The 17,462-nt window shown below is 58.5% G+C and overlaps 2 protein-coding genes across 2 annotated transcripts in view; one reads left to right on the top strand and one right to left on the bottom strand.

Annotated features, from left to right (window-relative positions):
* The first annotated feature begins 2,271 nt into the window (after nt 1–2,271).
* Nucleotides 2,272–6,973, top strand: SLC38A8 (solute carrier family 38 member 8). The gene is made up of 10 exons (XM_074158133.1): nt 2,272–2,460; nt 2,931–3,129; nt 3,342–3,495; nt 3,618–3,722; nt 4,040–4,097; nt 4,345–4,459; nt 4,592–4,739; nt 4,823–5,028; nt 5,196–5,265; nt 6,877–6,973. Exons 1-10 carry the CDS (start codon nt 2,272–2,274, stop codon nt 6,971–6,973), a joined length of 1,341 nt encoding a protein of 446 aa, XP_074014234.1.
* Nucleotides 6,974–7,902: 929 nt separating this feature from the next.
* NECAB2 (N-terminal EF-hand calcium binding protein 2) overlaps nt 7,903–17,462 on the bottom strand; it is an 85,782-nt gene continuing 76,222 nt past the window's right edge. The window contains exons 6-13 of the mRNA XM_074158103.1: nt 12,947–13,083; nt 10,332–10,450; nt 10,079–10,158; nt 9,254–9,310; nt 9,008–9,120; nt 8,598–8,675; nt 8,128–8,219; nt 7,903–7,931 (exon numbers count right to left, since the gene is read on the bottom strand). Of these exons, the coding sequence (XP_074014204.1) occupies nt 7,903–7,931; nt 8,128–8,219; nt 8,598–8,675; nt 9,008–9,120; nt 9,254–9,310; nt 10,079–10,158; nt 10,332–10,450; nt 12,947–13,083 (705 nt within the window). The remainder of the gene's footprint in view (nt 7,932–8,127; nt 8,220–8,597; nt 8,676–9,007; nt 9,121–9,253; nt 9,311–10,078; nt 10,159–10,331; nt 10,451–12,946; nt 13,084–17,462) is intronic.

Raw genomic sequence — 17,462 nt, forward strand, 5'->3', positions numbered from 1 at the left:
AGGGAGCTGGTGGCTACCCCAGGGAAGAGAAGTATTGCCCAAACAGGGAAGCTGTTTGTACTGGTGGGCTTTTGGGCAGCTTGTCGGCTCCTGCACAGCCCTGGGCACAGCTGGAGAAGGGAGAAGGTGCCAAAGACAGCCCCACTGGGCTGTCTCACTGCCCTGTTCAGGGCTTACAATCATGGATGGTGGTGCTGGGCCTTGGGAAGGACACTGCAGGAGAGGACATTTCTCCATGTGGCCTGGGGCAAACCTTCCAAGAGGTGGCTGTGAGTAGGGTTTCAAAGTGCACAAGTGTCCTGCAAAAAGGGTTGGGAAAACCCATTTTCCCTAACCTGGAGAGCAGTTGGCTCTCCCCAGCCATGCTGCCACGCTTTTAGCCTCTTCCCTTCTGAAGATGCACTGGAGGAGGTGACATCCTGTTGCCGTGCCAGAGAAGGGACCGAGCTTTCACTTTGCAGTCATTAGTGGAAGCTCATTGGGGATGAGAGGGTCCCAAGGTTGTACTGCTTGTGCCGTCCCAGTGGGGCTGGAGCCCGTTGCTCCTCCTGCTCTGACCGTGCTGACATGGAGGGGATTTTGTCCCTCTCATCCGTGGTGTCAGGGTCTCCCGTACAACAGCCGGCAACAGCTCTGCAAGTCGTACTGGTCGCGGAAGAGCTGTCAGTAAAGGTGTAAAATCCCTCAGAAGATGATGCAGATATCAACGTGTAATTGTAGTCTGTGTTTTCATTTGTCCTGAACAAGGACTGTCCATTTGCACCTTTGTACCTTTGACTGTCTTCAAACGAAGGGAGTAGTGTGGAAAATACATCAGCAGCCCTTTTTCCATCAAAAAGAGGGGAGGAGAGCACCTGCTGAGGTGACACAGCAGTGGGTGAAGGTGCCGACCCACGGGGACCCTCAGGTTACAGCTCGCACCCAGATAAATGGGAAAATGGGGAAAACACGAGTGAGGGAGCCCAAAACCACTGAGCAGAGAACCCCCCCCAGGGGCCCGTGCCCCTTTGGGGTTGGGCTGTGTCCCTTTGATTTGGGGCGCTCCCATCAGAGGGAGCCTGGAAAGCTTTGGTGTGGGTGCTAATGAGGAGGCTTGCTCTTCTCATCTCAGCGCTAATGAGAGATTACAGCTCTGCTGCGGAGCTTGAAACCAGAGTCAAGCTGTATCAAAGCGCCAGTCCGAGTAAGAGCCTAAAATACCAGTGGCTGGTATTTTACAGCCCAGTGGCCAATTTCTAAATCGTAGAGGCCAATTATTTCCGAAGCCTTTGGTGTGCAGCTAATGAAGGCCTGGAAGGGCCCTTCTAACTGGTTATAAGCCCCGTAGGTGGCAGCGGTGCAGTGGAGGCGGCAGGCACAATTAGCCATCCTTAATTCCTCCGAGCAGCTGATTAAAGTCTCTTTATCCATCTTACCAAGATCAGAAGGGCACATATTTGGGAAATCAAAAACGCATTAGGGGCTGTCAGCCAGCACCAGGGTCCCCTGTGCTGAGCCCTGGGGCGGTGGCATGTGCCGGGAGCGACTGTGTCCTCCGTCCCCCCCAACAAGGGATGGTCTCCTTATCCTTGTGGAGTGCAGCCTCCTCCATGTGGGTCCCCTGCAGCATCAGTCACCCCATCCTGTTATCCCAGCACCCCCTTTCGGAGCAGGGATGGGATGGGGTGGCTCCTCGCTAAGGTCTCTTGAGTGCAGGAGCCGCCCTGGTGGGCTTTTGCCTGCTGCGGAGACACCGAGGGGTGCTGGCCTCGTCCTGTGCCCCATGAATGGTGAAGCATCCACCAGCCAAATGGTCTCTGGCTGCAGCCACCCTCCCTCGCCCTCCCCACCCCGGGATGCTCCAAAATGCCCCGTGGTGGGAATTCCATGGATGGGGTGAACCCAGCCGGAACGGGGAGCCCCCAGGCCGCACACCCCGTGGTGGGACCTGCTGGGGCTGTGGGTTTACCCCACCGCTCTTTGAGACATGGGGATGCCCGCGGGACGCGGACCGCTAGTCCCGAGTCAGGACCACTAGTCCCGAGCCGGGGGGATGCCATGAACCGTGGTCCGTCCTCCCCTGGCATGGCCACGGGGGGCTTGGGGGCGATGCCGCCTCCCCTGCACCCGAGCCGGGGGTGGGATCGGGACGGGGCTTCCCTTGGCGGGTTCCCACGGCCGGTTCCTGCTCCCTCCCCCGGTGGCCCCCTCCCCACGGGGGCGGGGGGTCGGTGGGGGGGGTGCGTTCCCCCTGCCCGCCCCGTCCCAGAGCCCTGCCGGGGAGGCGCCGGGATGGAGCGGGCGGCGGGCGAGGGCCGGCCCCTGCTGCCGGCGGCGGCGGCGGGGGAGGGCGGTGCCGGGCTCTCCTCCGCCGGCGCCGTCTTCATCATGCTGAAGTCGGCGCTGGGCGCGGGGCTGCTGAGCTTCCCCTGGGCCTTCAGCAGGGCCGGAGGGGCCGCCCCCGCCCTCCTGGTGGAGATGGTAAGGGGAGGGGACCAAGGGGGGCCCGAGCCGGGGAGGGGGACGGGGGCGAGGGGCTGGGGGGGACTCAGCCCCTTGGGGATGGTGAAGAACCTGCCGGCCCAGGGAAAGGGGCAAAGAGATGGTGGGGTTCACCTGTCCCAGTGTTGGGGGGTGGGGGGGGGGGCGGCGGGTACCCTCCCCTTCTTAGAGATGCTCTTTGGCATCTGCTGCCACACTTTTAGCTCGCTTTTAGCTCAATCTAAAACAAAATCGGTGGCTGGTCCCCTACATGCCCCCAAACCCCCAAATCTAAACCCAAAGTATCCCACAGGGCTGTTTCACCATCCTTTTGCTGACCCATGTTACCCAGGGCCACAAGGTGACCTGGCCAGTGACCTGGTCCCTGGCCACGGCCCTGCTGGGTTCCCCTGGTCTGGGGGGTGACGGAGGGTCGGAGTGGTGCTTCTTGCTGCGTCCTGTCCCTGCAGGGCTCACTGGTCTTCCTGGTGAGCGGGCTGGCCGTGCTGGGCTACGCGGCAGCCCTCAGCGCCCAGCCCACCTACCAGGGGGTCATCCGGGTGGTGTGTGGGGCAGCGGTGGGGAAGCTCTGCGAGGTCTGCTTCCTCCTCAACCTCTTCATGATCTCCGTGGCCCTGCTCAGGGTGGTGGGCGACCAGCTGGAGAAACGTGAGTTGTGTCCCCCCACGTCCCATGCTTGCTCGGGGCCGGTGACTCCCAGGAGTGAGGGGAAGGTGGTCCCATGTGGGCTGGGGACAGCTCTGGGGTTTTCTTGGGGCCGCTGGGGATGTAGGGCTCCCTGGGCCTGCCACGGTGTGATGCTCCTGACCCCCTTGGGACACCCTTTGGGGTGCAGCTGACCCCCCCACTGCCCCCCGCAGTGTGTGACTCCCTGTACCCCAATGGGACGCTAAGCGGGGCCCCCCCACTGCTCCCCTGGTACGCGGACCAGCGATTCACCCTCTCGGCTCTCTGCATCCTTGTCATCTTCCCGCTCTCCGTCCCCAGGGAGATCGGCTTCCAGAAGTATTCCAGGTACTATCTTGGCACCCTGTACCCCAAGCCACTTCCTCCTGGGTCCCTGTGGGGCCATGGGACTCCCCCTCCCTCCTGGCTGCCGAGGGTCCATGTGCTGATGCTTTCCCATGCCCCAGCAGCATCCTGGGCACACTGGCCGCCTGCTACCTCACCCTGGTCATCGTCCTGAAGTACCACCTGCAGGCAGAGAGCCTGAGCTCACCTGAGCCCCCCCAGCCCTCCAGGTAGGTAGAGGTCACCCCATGACTCTCCCTCCCTGTCTCCAGTGGCATCAGCAGCGGCATGGGGCAGGGCTGGAGGCAGTGCAGGGGGTGGCTCCAGGTGGGGAGAGGGTGAGCTGAGGACAGTGCTGGCAGGGCGGTGGGTGGGTGGCAGCCCCCAATACTAACTTTCACCCCAGAAATGCCCCCTTCTCCCAAAATCACCAAGCGGGAGGTTCCTGCGGTGGCATCCAGGCTTCACAGCTTATGCCACCAATGTCCCCTCTACCTCTGGGGGCCTCATGCCCTCTGCTCTATGCTTTCTCCCCACCGTGCCACAGGGCCTCCTCCTGGGCCTCTGTCTTCAGTGTCATCCCCACCATCTGCTTCGGCTTCCAGGTAGGTCACCCTGTCCCCATTGTCCCTGGCTGCTGGGGTGGTGCTGGCAGCCTCCCGCGGCATCCTGGACGATGGGAACACCATCCCTTGCAAGGGGCAGGTTCCAAGGAAGGGGACCTGTGGCTGTTGAGGTGGCTGCGGGGCAGGACCAAGCCCCTAAGGATGAAGAAGAGTGGGACGGGGCACCCACAGGTGGGAGGGAAGATGTTGGGGGTTGTCCCTGCACTGTCGTCCCAATGCCTTGCAGTGCCACGAGGCCTGTGTGGCCATCTACAGCAGCATGCGCAACCAGAGCTTCTCCCACTGGGTCGCTGTCTCTGTGCTCTCCATGCTCATCTGCCTGCTCATCTACTCCCTCACTGGTAATCCCAGCACCACAGCCCTTGACTCCCTTCTTGCCCTGGGGGTCCCCTGTCCCCAGGGCTCATCCATCCTCCTTGGGGCTCCTCTGTCCTCAACGGCACAGCTGCCCACCATCAATTCCCTGTTGTCAGGGCTCTATGGCTACCTGACCTTCGGCGAGGCCGTGGCATCCGATGTCCTGATGTCCTACCCAGGGAACGACCCAGTTGTCATTGTCGCCCGCTTGCTTTTTGGTATCTCCATTATCACCATCTACCCCATCGTGGTGCTGCTGGGCAGGTGAGAGGGTGGTGGCGAGCTGGGTGTCCCCCCTTGGCCAGTGCAGCTCTGCTGGGTGCTGTGACCCCGCAACGTCCCCCCAGGTCGGTGGTGCGGGACATGTGGGTGACCCGCAAGCGCGGGGCTACGGAGGTGCCTGAGGCGCATGAGCGGCAGAGCCGGGTGGTGCTGACGGTTGCCTGGATGGCCGCCACACTCGCCATCGCCCTCTTTGTCCCTGACATCGGCAAGGTCATCGAGCTTATTGGGGGCATCAGCGCCTTCTTCATCTTCATCTTCCCAGGCAAGAGTGAGCGGTGGGAGGGCGGGGAGGGCTTGCCAGTGCCCTCTGTGGGAAGGGGAGCTGCTGCGGTGGTGGGTGGCCCGTCCTGGCCTCATTTTGGGAGTGCAGGGACGTGCTTGTGGGGGATGCTGCAGTGGCACCTGGGTGAGGGGTGCCATGGCAGCGGGGCTGAGCTTCTGTGATGGTGGCAGGGCTGTGCCTGGTGTGCATGACTGGGACCCGCACCCTTGGGCCATGCAAAAAGTGAGTATCTGTGGGTTGGTGGGCAAGGGCAGGGGCAGGGGTGGAGTGCAGCATCCCATGGTCCAGAAAGGGTTCCTGAGGGTCACCCTGGCTGCGGTGGGAGCCCCATGAGGAAGGGGCTTTGGGGCACCTGTGGGCACTGAAAGCAGAAGCACTTCCTGCGGGACATGGGATCCGTGGTGGGGGCTGAGGGGTGGGTGAGGAGGGATGTGCCAAGGCACTGGGGATGTGCCCGGGTACCTGGGATGTTCCTGGGTATCAGGGATGAGCCCAGGCATAAGGGAGGTGCCTGGACATTGGTGATGTGCCTGGGCAATGGGGTCGTGCCAGGTATCGGGGGTGTGTCAGGATATCAGGGATGTGCCCCAGATACCAGGGATGTGCCCAGGTGTTAGGAGTGTGCCTGGGTATCAGGGAGGAGCCCGGGCATCAGGGAGGTGCCCAGGTACCAGGCCCTTTGCACGGCTGTATGGGATGGAGAGCCGTGGGGTTTGGAGGCACTGGGGCACCCCGTGGGGGTCAGGGTGGGGGGCAGAGAGGCACGGTGCCCCAAGGCCAGCAGCCATCAGGTGTTCAGTGGTTCTTGGTGCTGGGGGGACACATATCCATCACTGCTCCTGGCTGAAGAGGCTGTGGGCACAGCAGCAGCCCATGTCAGGGGGACTTGGTATGGTGCTGGCCGATTTTGGGGTAACTGTGTGCCAAAGTGTGTCCCCACAGGGGAGCAGCAGAGTCTGAGTGAAGATGGAGGTGATGGGGGGGTGTCCTGTCCCCCATGGTGACCAGAGGGAGCACCCCAGGGGGTGCTGGGACAAGAGGCACCCTGGGAGGCAGGGGGGGGGCATGGCTGTCTGGGCAGCTGCAAGGGTTCCCCCCTGGGGTGCTGGGGGGCCCAGGGGTGCCCAGGGAGGAGGCGAGCAAGGGCACCCAGGTGGGTGACAAGGACTTGGAGAGGTCCCTCTGGAAGACCTGCCAGGGTGTGAGCCCAGGAGTGCTGTCACGAGAAAAGGGGATAACATGAGCCGGGGCGATGGGGACAGCAAGGGGACAGTGCCAGCCTGCCTGGGGCAGTTCGGGAAGGTGCACAGTGATGATGACCCCACGATGGAGCAGCAGCAGGGTTTGGGGGTGAGTGTTGCGTCCCGGGGGCTTGATGTCTGGCCGAGGTGGGGGGCTGTGTGCCCAGGGCGGGGGGGTACAGGGCAGGGAGGTGCAGAGCCACAGGTCATGGAGCCGGGGATGGAGCTGGGGTGGGGACACGTGGCAGTAGGGTGAGGGCTGGGGATGTGTGGGAGCAGCTGTGCCCTTGCATGGGGGGCCGAAGCGGATCTGTGCCCCCTTGGTGGGGCCACCAGGCACAGGCAGAATGTGGGGTGGTCTCACGGTGGCAGTTGCCAGGCTTTTGACCAGGTTTTGTTTGTCATTGCAGCGGGTGCAGGGGATGAGCTGAAGGGGCTGCCGGGGGCTTCATCCATCTGCCAGGAGTGATGCAAAGGAGAATGACACAGGAGGCTGAGACCCCGCAGAAGGGCCCACACCCAGAGGGTCTGGGGGTGGCATGTTACTGGGCGCTGGCTCTGTCCCACCGGGCCCCTGCTCATGTCCCCGCAGGGCTGTTCTCGTGTCCTGGGGTGTCCTCTCTGTCCTTGGTGGTGCCTTCATCTGTGGGCAGAGCGCTGCCCTGGCTGTGCTGGGGCTGCTGCGCTGAGGGGCCATGGACCCGCATCATGCCCTCCGCCGAGGCCCCCACCATGCCCGCCCAGCCCCAGACACAGTTACACGGCTGTATCCCATCACAGTTTTATTTGGCATCACCGTCCCCATTGTACAGCGGCTAATAAAGATGGGACAGGGTATCGCAACGCACCCTGAGGGACCCCCGGGCACGGCGGGTGGGGGGCAGGATGGGCAGTGAGTGCTGCACACGCACAGACAGACAGACAGATGTACAGACCCCAGGAAGGGGGGGGGTGGAGCCACCCCCATGCCTGCAAGGCACCTACTGCCACTGACCACACGCAAAGGAAACCCCTTGGGACCACCCACACCCCGCAGGACTAAGGGATACCCCCCTTTGCCACCACCCTGACCCCACCCAGGAACACGGGTCCCTGTCCCTGCAGGCACACACACGCTGCACTGGGCACAGCCTCACACACACCCCCCCCCCAGCCTCCTCCCTGGATGGCCCTGGAGACTAGCAGGGACCCCCAAATTACCGTCTGGGGGGGGGGTCTGACCTCCCACTTCCACCCCTGCTCTTCATCACTGGCCTCATCCCCTCCCCATCGCCCGGCTTCCTGCACCCTTCCCCCCCCCACTCCCTGCCTGCCCATGCCTGGGGGTGCCCCCTACCCCCCCCAAACCCTGCCAGCATCCCCCTGGCAGACCCCAGGGCTGGTGCACACGCACACGCACACACACACACACACAGAGACCACCCCACTCCCAGGAGAGGTGACCCAGGCGACGGGGTAGCTGTGGGGAGGATTCTATGGGGTGCTGGGGACACACACGGGGGGTTTCCTTCACTGCAGATAGGTCACACCGACACCTCCCACCCCACCCCCTCCAGGCAGAGGGTCACGGCCACCCCGCAGCGGGGATGGGCGCTGGCAGGTCCCCTGGCACCAGTGGTCACTCTCGGCTCAGGGTGCACCAGGCAGCTGTGGGGGAATGGCACCAGAGGGTCACCCCTGCCTGGCCCCACATCACCCTGACCCCCCCCATCCATCCCACCCAGCCCAGTCTGCACTGTCCCCCACCCTGTGCCCCCTGCCCAGCCCTGCTCTCCAATAGTGGAGTGGTGCTGGCCACCTGGGTGTCCCTGTCCCCCCCCCCACAGGGTGGCCACCCTCCTACCTGGCACGGCCACGCTGGAGATGGCCTCAGGCTGGCTCAGCGTGTCCACCTTGACGTGCTGGAAGCCCTTGCAGGTGGCACTCTGCAGGTGCCTGCGTCCGGGCAGGAGAGAGGGGGTGACAGCCTCCCCCTAAATCACCATCCCAGGCCCACCCCCACCCACACAGGCTCCGGCAGGGGCTCCATGCCAGCAATCCCGCTCACCCCCCCTTGGGCAAAGCACCCTGCCATGGTTCAGGACAGTGAGACCTCCCGTCCTGTCCCCCATGTCCAAAGGCATCCCCAGGTGGGAGATGCACAGAGATCTCCCAAGACCCCGTCCCCTCTTACAGTGACAGCCCCAGGACAGACAACCAGATCCTCGCCCCTGCCATCAGACAGGGGACAGAGCTTGGGGCTCAGCAGCTCCAACACCCCTCCATGCCTAAGCAACCCACCCAAAACTGAGCTTTTTGTGCCCCCTCCCCTACCTCTTCCAGTCTTCTTCAGTCTCCCAGAACTCGTAGACAATGAAGGTGACCCCATCGGGCAGCTTCACTGCGGTGACGCTGGCACAAGCGGGGAAAGGGGTGAGCCCTGAACCAAGGGGCATCCCTCCCCCCCATGCAGCCACAGACATGCTTTAGGGTGGGCCACCAAGGGGTGACTCAAGCCCCACCAGTTGGGGAAACACTCCCTGCCCCCCCCCCCCCCCCAAGCACTCCCCACCCCATGCAGAAGGGCTGTGGTAGCCAAACATCACTACACCCAAGAATCCTGGCTGTTTGCCTCAGCCCTTCACTTGGTGGGGTGTCCCTTGCTGCCAGGGCAGCTGGACACCCCCCAACATCCTCCCCTGAACCCTCAGCCCCCCTGACATGTGACTGCTGATGGTACCCACTGGAAGCAATCCTGCTCCCCGGCCACGCTCTTCAGGTACTGCTTCAGGGAGCTGCAAAACTCGCCCAGGTGCTTGTGCGACACCGTCATCTCATCCCGCACCAGAAGGAGGTACTGCCGGGACCCCCCCAAAACAAAGCGGCATGTGAGACCCAAAAAACAGGGGGACCCACCCCTCCCAGCCCCCAGTCCGATGCCAGGCTGCAGGGACACTCCAGCACCCCACGGGCAGTGGCCGGACACTCACCGTGCAAGCCGTGCTCTCACTGTCCGACAGCCGCTGGTGCAGGTCAAACCAGAGAGTCTGGGAAATGGGGGGAAAGAAGCAGAGGTGTGGGCTGAGGCTGCATGTACCCCCCAGGCTGGTGGCTTTCTGTTCCCATCACTTGGCACGATGGACCATGCCCCCTTCTCCACAGGGCATGGCTCCAACAGCCATTCACACCTACGTGCCTTCCTGTCAGGACCCTCTGCAAAAACTCCCCGTGCTCCCAGCGCAGCTGACATCCCCGACACTGTGTCCTTGCATCAGCCCCAAAACGGCTGTCACCTTTTCGTGGTCCCTGAATTGCCCTGGAGACACAGAAGCAGGGGTGCCCACCTCTCTTCAATGCCTGCTTGTGCCTTCCCCAGCCCTGGGCACACTCTTAATTCCTTCGGCAACCATAATCAATATTTTCCTGCCCTGAATCACTGCTTTTCCCCGTTCTGCTCCCTTCCCCTTCTGACCTGAAAATGCAAACCAATAGGTTTCCTGCATCAAAACATTTTCTCCTTCAGTCCCTAGATGGAGTCAGACTGCCTCTGCAAGAGACTTTACCTTCTTCCTTATGTCTTTTTCTTGTTTAAATAAACTACCACTTAATCATGCTACATCCAATAGCTGCCGTCAGCTCATCAGAAGTAACATCCTCCAACACCACCACCACCACCAGCAACCCAGCTCCCACCCATGACCCATGCACACCATGATGCAGAGATGGGCTTAGACACCTCTTGGTCACCTCCAAGTCCCTTGGGGCTGCAGGGATACTCAAGGGACAGCCCCACGGGTTGAAACGCTGGCCCTTACCTTGTCCTCCAGCCTGCCAATCAGCTCAGCCAGCCTGTTGATCTGTCCCTCCAGCCCCTCTGCCTTGGTGTCGGGGGAACCTGCGGGGAGCCGAGAGGCAGTGATGGAGCGAGAGATGCCCCTCAAGAGCCCTGCTGCCCTCCAGGGAAGCTGAGCATCACCTCCATGCTGCCACTGGGATCACAGCTCCCTTCCCCGAGCACCCTGGGCCACCTCAGGCTGCCAGCACGGCTGGGAAGTGGCCATCACTTACCAGTCTGGAAGCTCTTCCCATACTCCCTGGGGACCATCTGGCTGGTGGGAGAGTAGCTGGGCATGGTGCTGTCATACCAGGTGTCCATCAGACCATGGCCAGCCTTGCTGGGGTAGTGCCTGCAACCAGAGAGCACACGGTCCATCAGGGAGGGCAGAGATGGGCACGTACAGCATTGGAGCATCCTTTTTGGCAGCTTTGCCACCAATGCCAGACCCCTTGGAGATCAGCAGTGCCCACACCATTCCCAGGCAGTGCAGGCTTCCCTCCCATCCTGTCCTTCAGCACTGAGCAGGGAAAGGCTGCCCACCTGGCAGCGTGGCCATGTGTCAGCAGCAACAGTTCTCCTGGAGAATGGAGACACATCTACCATAGCATCTCCTCCACCTTGCTTCTTCCTCTGGGACTACAAAGCCCATTTGGCCTGGCTTATCCTACAATGCCTCTGGGAGAAAAGGAGCAGGTGTGCAAGCACATATCCCTGAGACATGAATGACCACCCAGCTCCTCGGTGGTCCCCCCAGGCCCTCGTTCCTCTGCAAGCCACAGAGGATGCTAAGACCAGCCATCCCCACAAGGGTTTGCAGCCACCCTCTGTGTGCAGCAAGATGGGAATGGGTTTTGGGAAGGATGATCCTCTCTTTTGTTCCTCCCCTCCCCTGATGGGAAACCTGAACTGAAGAGGGAAAGGCTGAATTGCTCAAAGGGTTTCCAGTGTTTCCTTCCAGTGAGAGCAGCTCCATGCTGGCTGTCTGCTGATAGAGGTGCCTGGGAGCCCTGGCTCCTCTTGGCATCTCTCACCAGGCATGTGGCTCCCAGCTGGAGGCAGCACAACAGCCGAGTGCTCTCTCTACCCTCTCTGGCTACCCAGGGCAATTTCGGCTGGCTCTGTTGGTACTGAGGGAGCAATGTCCAGGGTGCTGCTGTTGTCCCCCAAAATCAGTTGGCGTGGACCCAAACACGCACACAGGGACGTGATGAGCTGGTCCCAAAGAGCATCCCCACGATAAGGAAGCAAGAACAGCAATAAAGGTAGCAGGAACATCCCCGTTGCTACAGGCTGTGTAATAATCCCCCTTCCAGTCCTGAATAATCCCCCGTCAATAGGCAGGAAATTAGGCGAGAACAGACAGAGATTTCTTTTTAATCACAATTTAATGAGGTGTCTCAGGCTTGGATGCTCTGCTCTTGCACTTCATTTTACAGCCCTTTATTTCAGTGCTTTTTAGGACACTTCTTTATCTTCATGCAGATGCGTGAGATCATTTTTAGTGGGGTGGTTTTGGTTCTTTTTGGCTATTATTACCATGAGGAAACAACTACAATACTCCTCATTATGAACTGGGCCCACATGTCGGCAAATAAAAGCCAGCAAAGTCTTTCATGGGCTCTAATTGCTCCGTCTGATGTTGGACTTGTTTCCTCACATTGTTTCCCAGGAGCTTGTACTTTCTCCATGTTTTGTGCAAGGTTTGCTGCAGGCCAGCAGTTTCCTTCCAAAACAGGGAGAAGAAAGCAATGTGGGGTGATGAAACTCGGAGCATTTCTCCTAGGAAAGCTGGTGAGATGTCACCAGAGCTGCCCAGGGTCTCAACTGTGACCCAAGAAGCAACGGCTCCTGCTATACCAGCCCACTGCCACCCATCTGGGACATGCCTGCTTCTGATGTTAAAACCCAAAATGCATCTGGCTGCAATGAAGCATTCAGACTCTGTGGTCGATGTGCCTCGGCCCCTCTGCCCGCCCATGGCTTGGGGAAACCGAGGCATCCCCCTGAGCATCCCCCAACCTCCTGGTTTGCAGTTATGGTAGGAGAGGGATCCGCTTCATAAGCAGCTGATGAATGGTTTCCATGGCAACCTGTCCTGGTTACAGCCTGTGATGGCGGTACTCCAGAGGCAAGTCACGCTGTGACACCAAGCGGGGGGCTCTGCTGCGTTTTGGGCTATGCTGCTGGGTACTCCTTATATTTCAGCCCTGCCAGCACTTGAGGAATGTTGAAACCATCTCCTCTGTCTTCTTCAAGCTTGGTAGGATATGCTGGGCTGCTGGGATGGGGGTGGTCCCCTTATACGGGACCTGTCCCCAGTGCACAAGCACCTTTTGCCTCTGTGGATGACTTCACTTGCTGGGTGCCCCAGCAGGAGGGACAGCATCCCCTGCACAGGAAGCCACCCACTGCGGGCTGTCCCCAGCATACCCCAGACACAGCCATCATGCTGCTGGTGCCCATGTTTTGCCATGGATGGGACCGGTGGCTTTGCTTGGAGGAGAGCCTCAATGCGGCCCTGTGCAACCAGTACCACCCAGTCCAGCCCCGGGGTGTTGCACCCTGGTTTGCATAACCCTCCCCGCACCACTCGTGGGTGAAGGGGTCAAGAGGGACCCTTAGGGCTGAGGGAGACAAGGACAGGGCAGGACAGAGCAGTGGAGAAAAGCCCGGAGAGCTCTCAGGCAGCCGGGAAGGGAGGCAAAGAGATAGGCGACCGCTCGCCCATCTCCCCTTTGCTCCTGTCCACTGTATTTTCCTTCACCCCGCAAAAGCATCCTCCTCCTCTCCCTCCACCCCCTGCACCAATGGGGAAGCAGGGAGGAGGGCAGGAGGTGCTACAGACCTGGTGGGGTTGGTCTGCTCATCAATGGCATCCACGGCACTCTCCACAGAGTTCAGCAGCGATTGGGTCTGGTTGGCCGTCTCCTTCAGCAGGAAGCGGGTCACAAACTGGTCCACGTTGCTGCCGCTCTCGTACACCTGCCAAGGCAGACAGGGAGCATAGTGAGACCCAGCACCAACCACCCAGTGCTGGTGGGCACCCCGGCTGGGGCAGCATCCATCCAACATCCCACCCACAGGGGGGCAGCATCCATCCAACATCCCACCCACAGGTCTATGTCCCAGACCATAATGACCACAGGAAGAATCAGCACATGCTGTCCCACCCCACAGGAAGCATATATCCCTCCAGCATCCATGGGTTGTCCAGCATACAGCCCTCCAGCATCCATGGGTTGTCCAGCATACAGCCCTCCAGCATCTGTGGGTTGCCCAGCATATGGCCCCTCCAGCATCCATCACCCCGGGACAGACTCATACAGGCCGTGATAGGGGGGAGTGTGGGCAGGGGGGGCACATCAGCACCCTTCATTTATAGATAAATACAGCAACATAAAGAGGTGATTACCCAAAATCCGTAGTTGCTCTCTTTACTGTGATCTTAAATTACTTTACAATTGCCTTGCAGGACAAGAGCCAGCAGGTGCAGGTATGAAAAGCAGCCCCTCCTCTGCTTTGGAGATCCCCACCCCGAGAGCTTCAGCGTGTTATTTAGTGCCTTAGTCCACAACAGTATGGGCAACCCAGTGCCAAAGTAAAAGGGGTCTGGGATGACTAACATGGCTCTCCCCAGGAAGCCACGAGCTGAAGATGCCCCCATCCAGCCTCCTGCCCGTCCTGCGCTGCAAGACGAGCATATTTTGGCATTTGTATATTTTCTGAAGATGGAGAAGAGGAAAGCTCTGGCCATCTGGGGCCAGAGGCAGGGTGGAGACAGCCCACAGAGCTGCTCCCAGGGAGCTTTGGTGGAGGAGGACGAGCTGCTCAAGTGACAGAAGCTCCCAGGGTAATCCAAACCCTTGCAAGACAGAGAACACTTAGTAAAATGTTTCAACAGCACAAAGCCTAAAGCACCTGGGGCCCCTTCCCAGCACAGCCCAGTTTCTCACAAGGGCGCAGCAAGGCTGTGCTGGGAAGGGGCTGGTGGCTAGCAGGACGTGGAGGAGCAGGACCATGCTCAGCAGAGGTGGGACACTGGCACAACCAGACTGACATCAGTACAACCAGACCAACACTGGCACAACCAGTCCAACATTGGGCCAATACCACTCCAGCCAGTCCAACACCAGCCCAGATGATCTGATCGCAGCCCAACGAGACCAAGACCAGCCCAGCCGGGCCACTGGCCATATCAGGTCTGACGGAAGCTCAGCATCGGAGCTAAAAAAAGTTGTGAAATAAAGGCTCCTCTAAACCCAAACTCACTGACATGATGTTTTTCCCAGATTATTTCCAACCCATCGGTGCCTGCTGGGACAGCAGGTGGTCCAGGCAGACCCCCAATACGCAGCCTGTCCCTGCGTGCCAGCACCTCCTGGCACGGGAATACTCTGGGACTCACAACTTCTTGGTGCCATGAGACAGGGACTGACACTCCTGGCTCCCTACATGCCACCAGCAATGATCAAACTCAGGGTGAGACCAGAGTGGTCCCAGCACCACCTGAGCATGCAGTGGCACAACATGAGTACCCCAAGCTCCCCAAAGCAAATTATTCTTGTTTTATGGCAAAGTGATTAACGAGGGCTATTTCCATGGCAACCGGAGCAGCTCCACAAGAACCCAGAGGGCCTTTATCTCCTATTTTAAAACATAAATGAGGAATGAGCTGCAGAAAAACACTTCTGAGAAACTGGTCACAGAGCTGCTTTCTCACACCTGAATTGGTAGGGGAGCACGAGTTTCTTGATGGACTTTTTGAGCATCTAACTAGTGAGGCACTTAATGACTTCTCTCTAACACAAAAAACTTGCACTCCTCCCCGTCAGAGCCATGGTGCTTCTGGGGGACACACATAACACGGTGAGCATCGTGGGACAGCGACGTTGAAGCAAACTGCCAAGCATTCACCATCTCCTGCAGCTGCTTGCTGTAGTGTTAACATGGAGATTCATAATGCCCTGAACCCGAGTGCAGCCAGTGGGGCACCGCTTGCCTGTATGGAGGCATGGGACGAGGAGCGTGATGGAGCAGTGTCCCCACCCAGGCTGCCTTGGGACCACCTCTGCCTCACCAGGGGGGAAAAAAAGATCAATGTCTCCCTTGCTCTCCCCTTCAGGATTTTGCCTTATTTTACCAGGATGACTGCCACAAGACCACACAGCCTCTGGAGGCTGGCTGCCTTCCCTGCCTGCTACGAAGGGGGTTGCTTTTGCAAGCCCTTACCCCCAGGACACCAGAGCCACCACGCCGAACTCGGACATCTCCTGACAACTCCTGCCCAGTGTTCCCTCACCCTGTGCAAGCAGGGGGAAGGATGAACAGGCAGCCTGGGACCACAGATGCAGCAGCTAGTGTAACACGGCACTGAGCCCCCTCTGTGGGAGGAGGCACAGTTACCACCGCGAGACAAATAAAGAGCAATAGAGCCAGTGATGTGAAAACATTTGTTGAGCATTTGTATTGGGGAAAAAATTTGAATGCTTTTACAAATATTCCTGGATAGCTGGATGGTCTCTGTTCTCCCTAAAAAAATACTCACAACTCACTCAGAATGAGCAATATGTCCTATGTATATGTGTGTATTCTTTCCAAGCACCGTATTATACATATACGCACAGACAAACACATCACATCTGAACCATGCTGTATAGACAGTGCATTAAATTCACTCTGCAGGTGCCTCACTCTTTGTCTTCCTCTGCCAACAGGTTTTGGAAAGAGCCCCTGACCGGGCCAAATCCGCCCCTTCACCCAGGCAATTATTTTATCGTTTAATACATCTTTCACTATCCACACTCTGGCTAAGGAGGGTGTATTAAAATCGATAAATTTCCTTGGCAAAGACATATCATTTCATTTGGGATCTGAAACAATTTCTTTTGTGGTTTCCCCCCCTCCACAGCTGCTCCCCCCACGCACACACCTGCCTGCAGCCAGCAGCCTGCCCATAGTGAAGGCATAACTATATTAATCAGGCACTCAAACAGGCTCTGCTATAATTACAGATAAGTTTTGATTAACTCTCACACCCAGCCCTGCTCTGATTGCTGGCACGGAGGATCTGATTGCTGCCTTGGCAGAGGGTGGCTGTTCCTGTGGGCTGGGGGCTGTGTCCCTCTACGTGGGTTTAACACAGACCTCCAGGGGCTCCCGCTGCTAAACACAGAGCTGTGTGAGCTCCTTCGAGTGGCTGATTGGATAATTATTTTAATTAAGAGCACTGGTTTTCTGGGACACAGTTTGCCCTGCTGAGCACAGGGGGCTGGATGCAAGCATCGGGCTGGGGGCTGCACCTGGGTCCCTGTGCCCCGAGACCCCCACTGCTACCCCAAGCACTATTGCAGTGCAAAGACACAGTAACTCCCCATTAACGTCCCTTTCCAGTGAGATCTGCAACACCACCACCTTGTCCTCTTCTCTGATAGTTGTCCAAACCATGTACCACATTCCCTATGGATGCTCTGACCGCATCAGCTGATTTTAAACCCTCTCCATGCTGTTTATCCCACACTCCGTTTCCCTTCAGGTGCAAAGAGTGCACTGCTGCTTTTCCATTTCAATCCATACACCAAATAAATGGGGTAACGTGCTGCTATCTACCTCCACTTTTCTGTTGCTCTCCAAGACTCTATAGCCTGTCTCCTGCAAACGCCATGAAACAATTCCCTGATCAACCTTTCCTGTGCCTCGTGTGAACAGATCGCTCTCCCCAGCATGGGAGTCTGCTCATTTTGGAAAATCATATTTATGAAGGCGCAGGCTACGCTGAGTGCTGTCTGATCATGCGGACTGGCTCCGGGTGCTAGAATATAAGGCTGTGGGGGTATGTGTAATTAAACATTTGGACTTTATTACTACAGCCTATAACCTTGGTTCAGCTTTAGGAAAAATCATACAGGCGATTCCCACGTTCATTTAAATCAGCTTAACTTCCTACATTGAAGCGCTCTGAATGGATGGCTGTTGGGTACAAAGCTATGGCAGCTGGTACAGAGGAATACTGGGGTGTCCATGAAGTGCTGATGCTTTTTTGGCAGGCCAATAAGTCCAATAGCTCTGAAATTAAAACAATGGTGTGGGTGTTTTTATTCCCTCACTTAACCAACTCTGGCCATTTTCCAACCCAGCTGTGACGGTCTGAAACGCCTTTTCAGCAATCCCTCAGATTCTCCTCTAGCAAATGTCCTATTTGGCGTTGCAAAAACAAGTCATTAAGAACACCAGCTCCAAAGGAATCCTTCCCATGGTCTTATTAAAACATTTGTCAATCTGTCCTAGGGAGATTTAATGAGGTTTGGTCTTATTAATTCCACCCTGAAGAGTTATTTCCTCCTTGCTGTGCTTGAGAAGTTAAA

This window comes from Numenius arquata, chromosome 13 (assembly GCF_964106895.1).
Source record: "Numenius arquata chromosome 13, bNumArq3.hap1.1, whole genome shotgun sequence".
Taxonomy (NCBI): Eukaryota; Metazoa; Chordata; class Aves; order Charadriiformes; family Scolopacidae; genus Numenius; species Numenius arquata.

Coding starts and splice junctions, on each gene's coding strand:
- SLC38A8 (XM_074158133.1), top strand. CDS start 2,272: ATGGAGCGGGCGGCGGGCGAGGGCCGGCCCCTGCTGCCGGCGGCGGCG. Junction 4,098..4,344: donor CCATCTGCTTCGGCTTCCAG/GTAGGTCACCCT, acceptor AATGCCTTGCAG/TGCCACGAGGCCTGTGTGGC. Junction 4,740..4,822: donor ATCGTGGTGCTGCTGGGCAG/GTGAGAGGGTGG, acceptor ACGTCCCCCCAG/GTCGGTGGTGCGGGACATGT.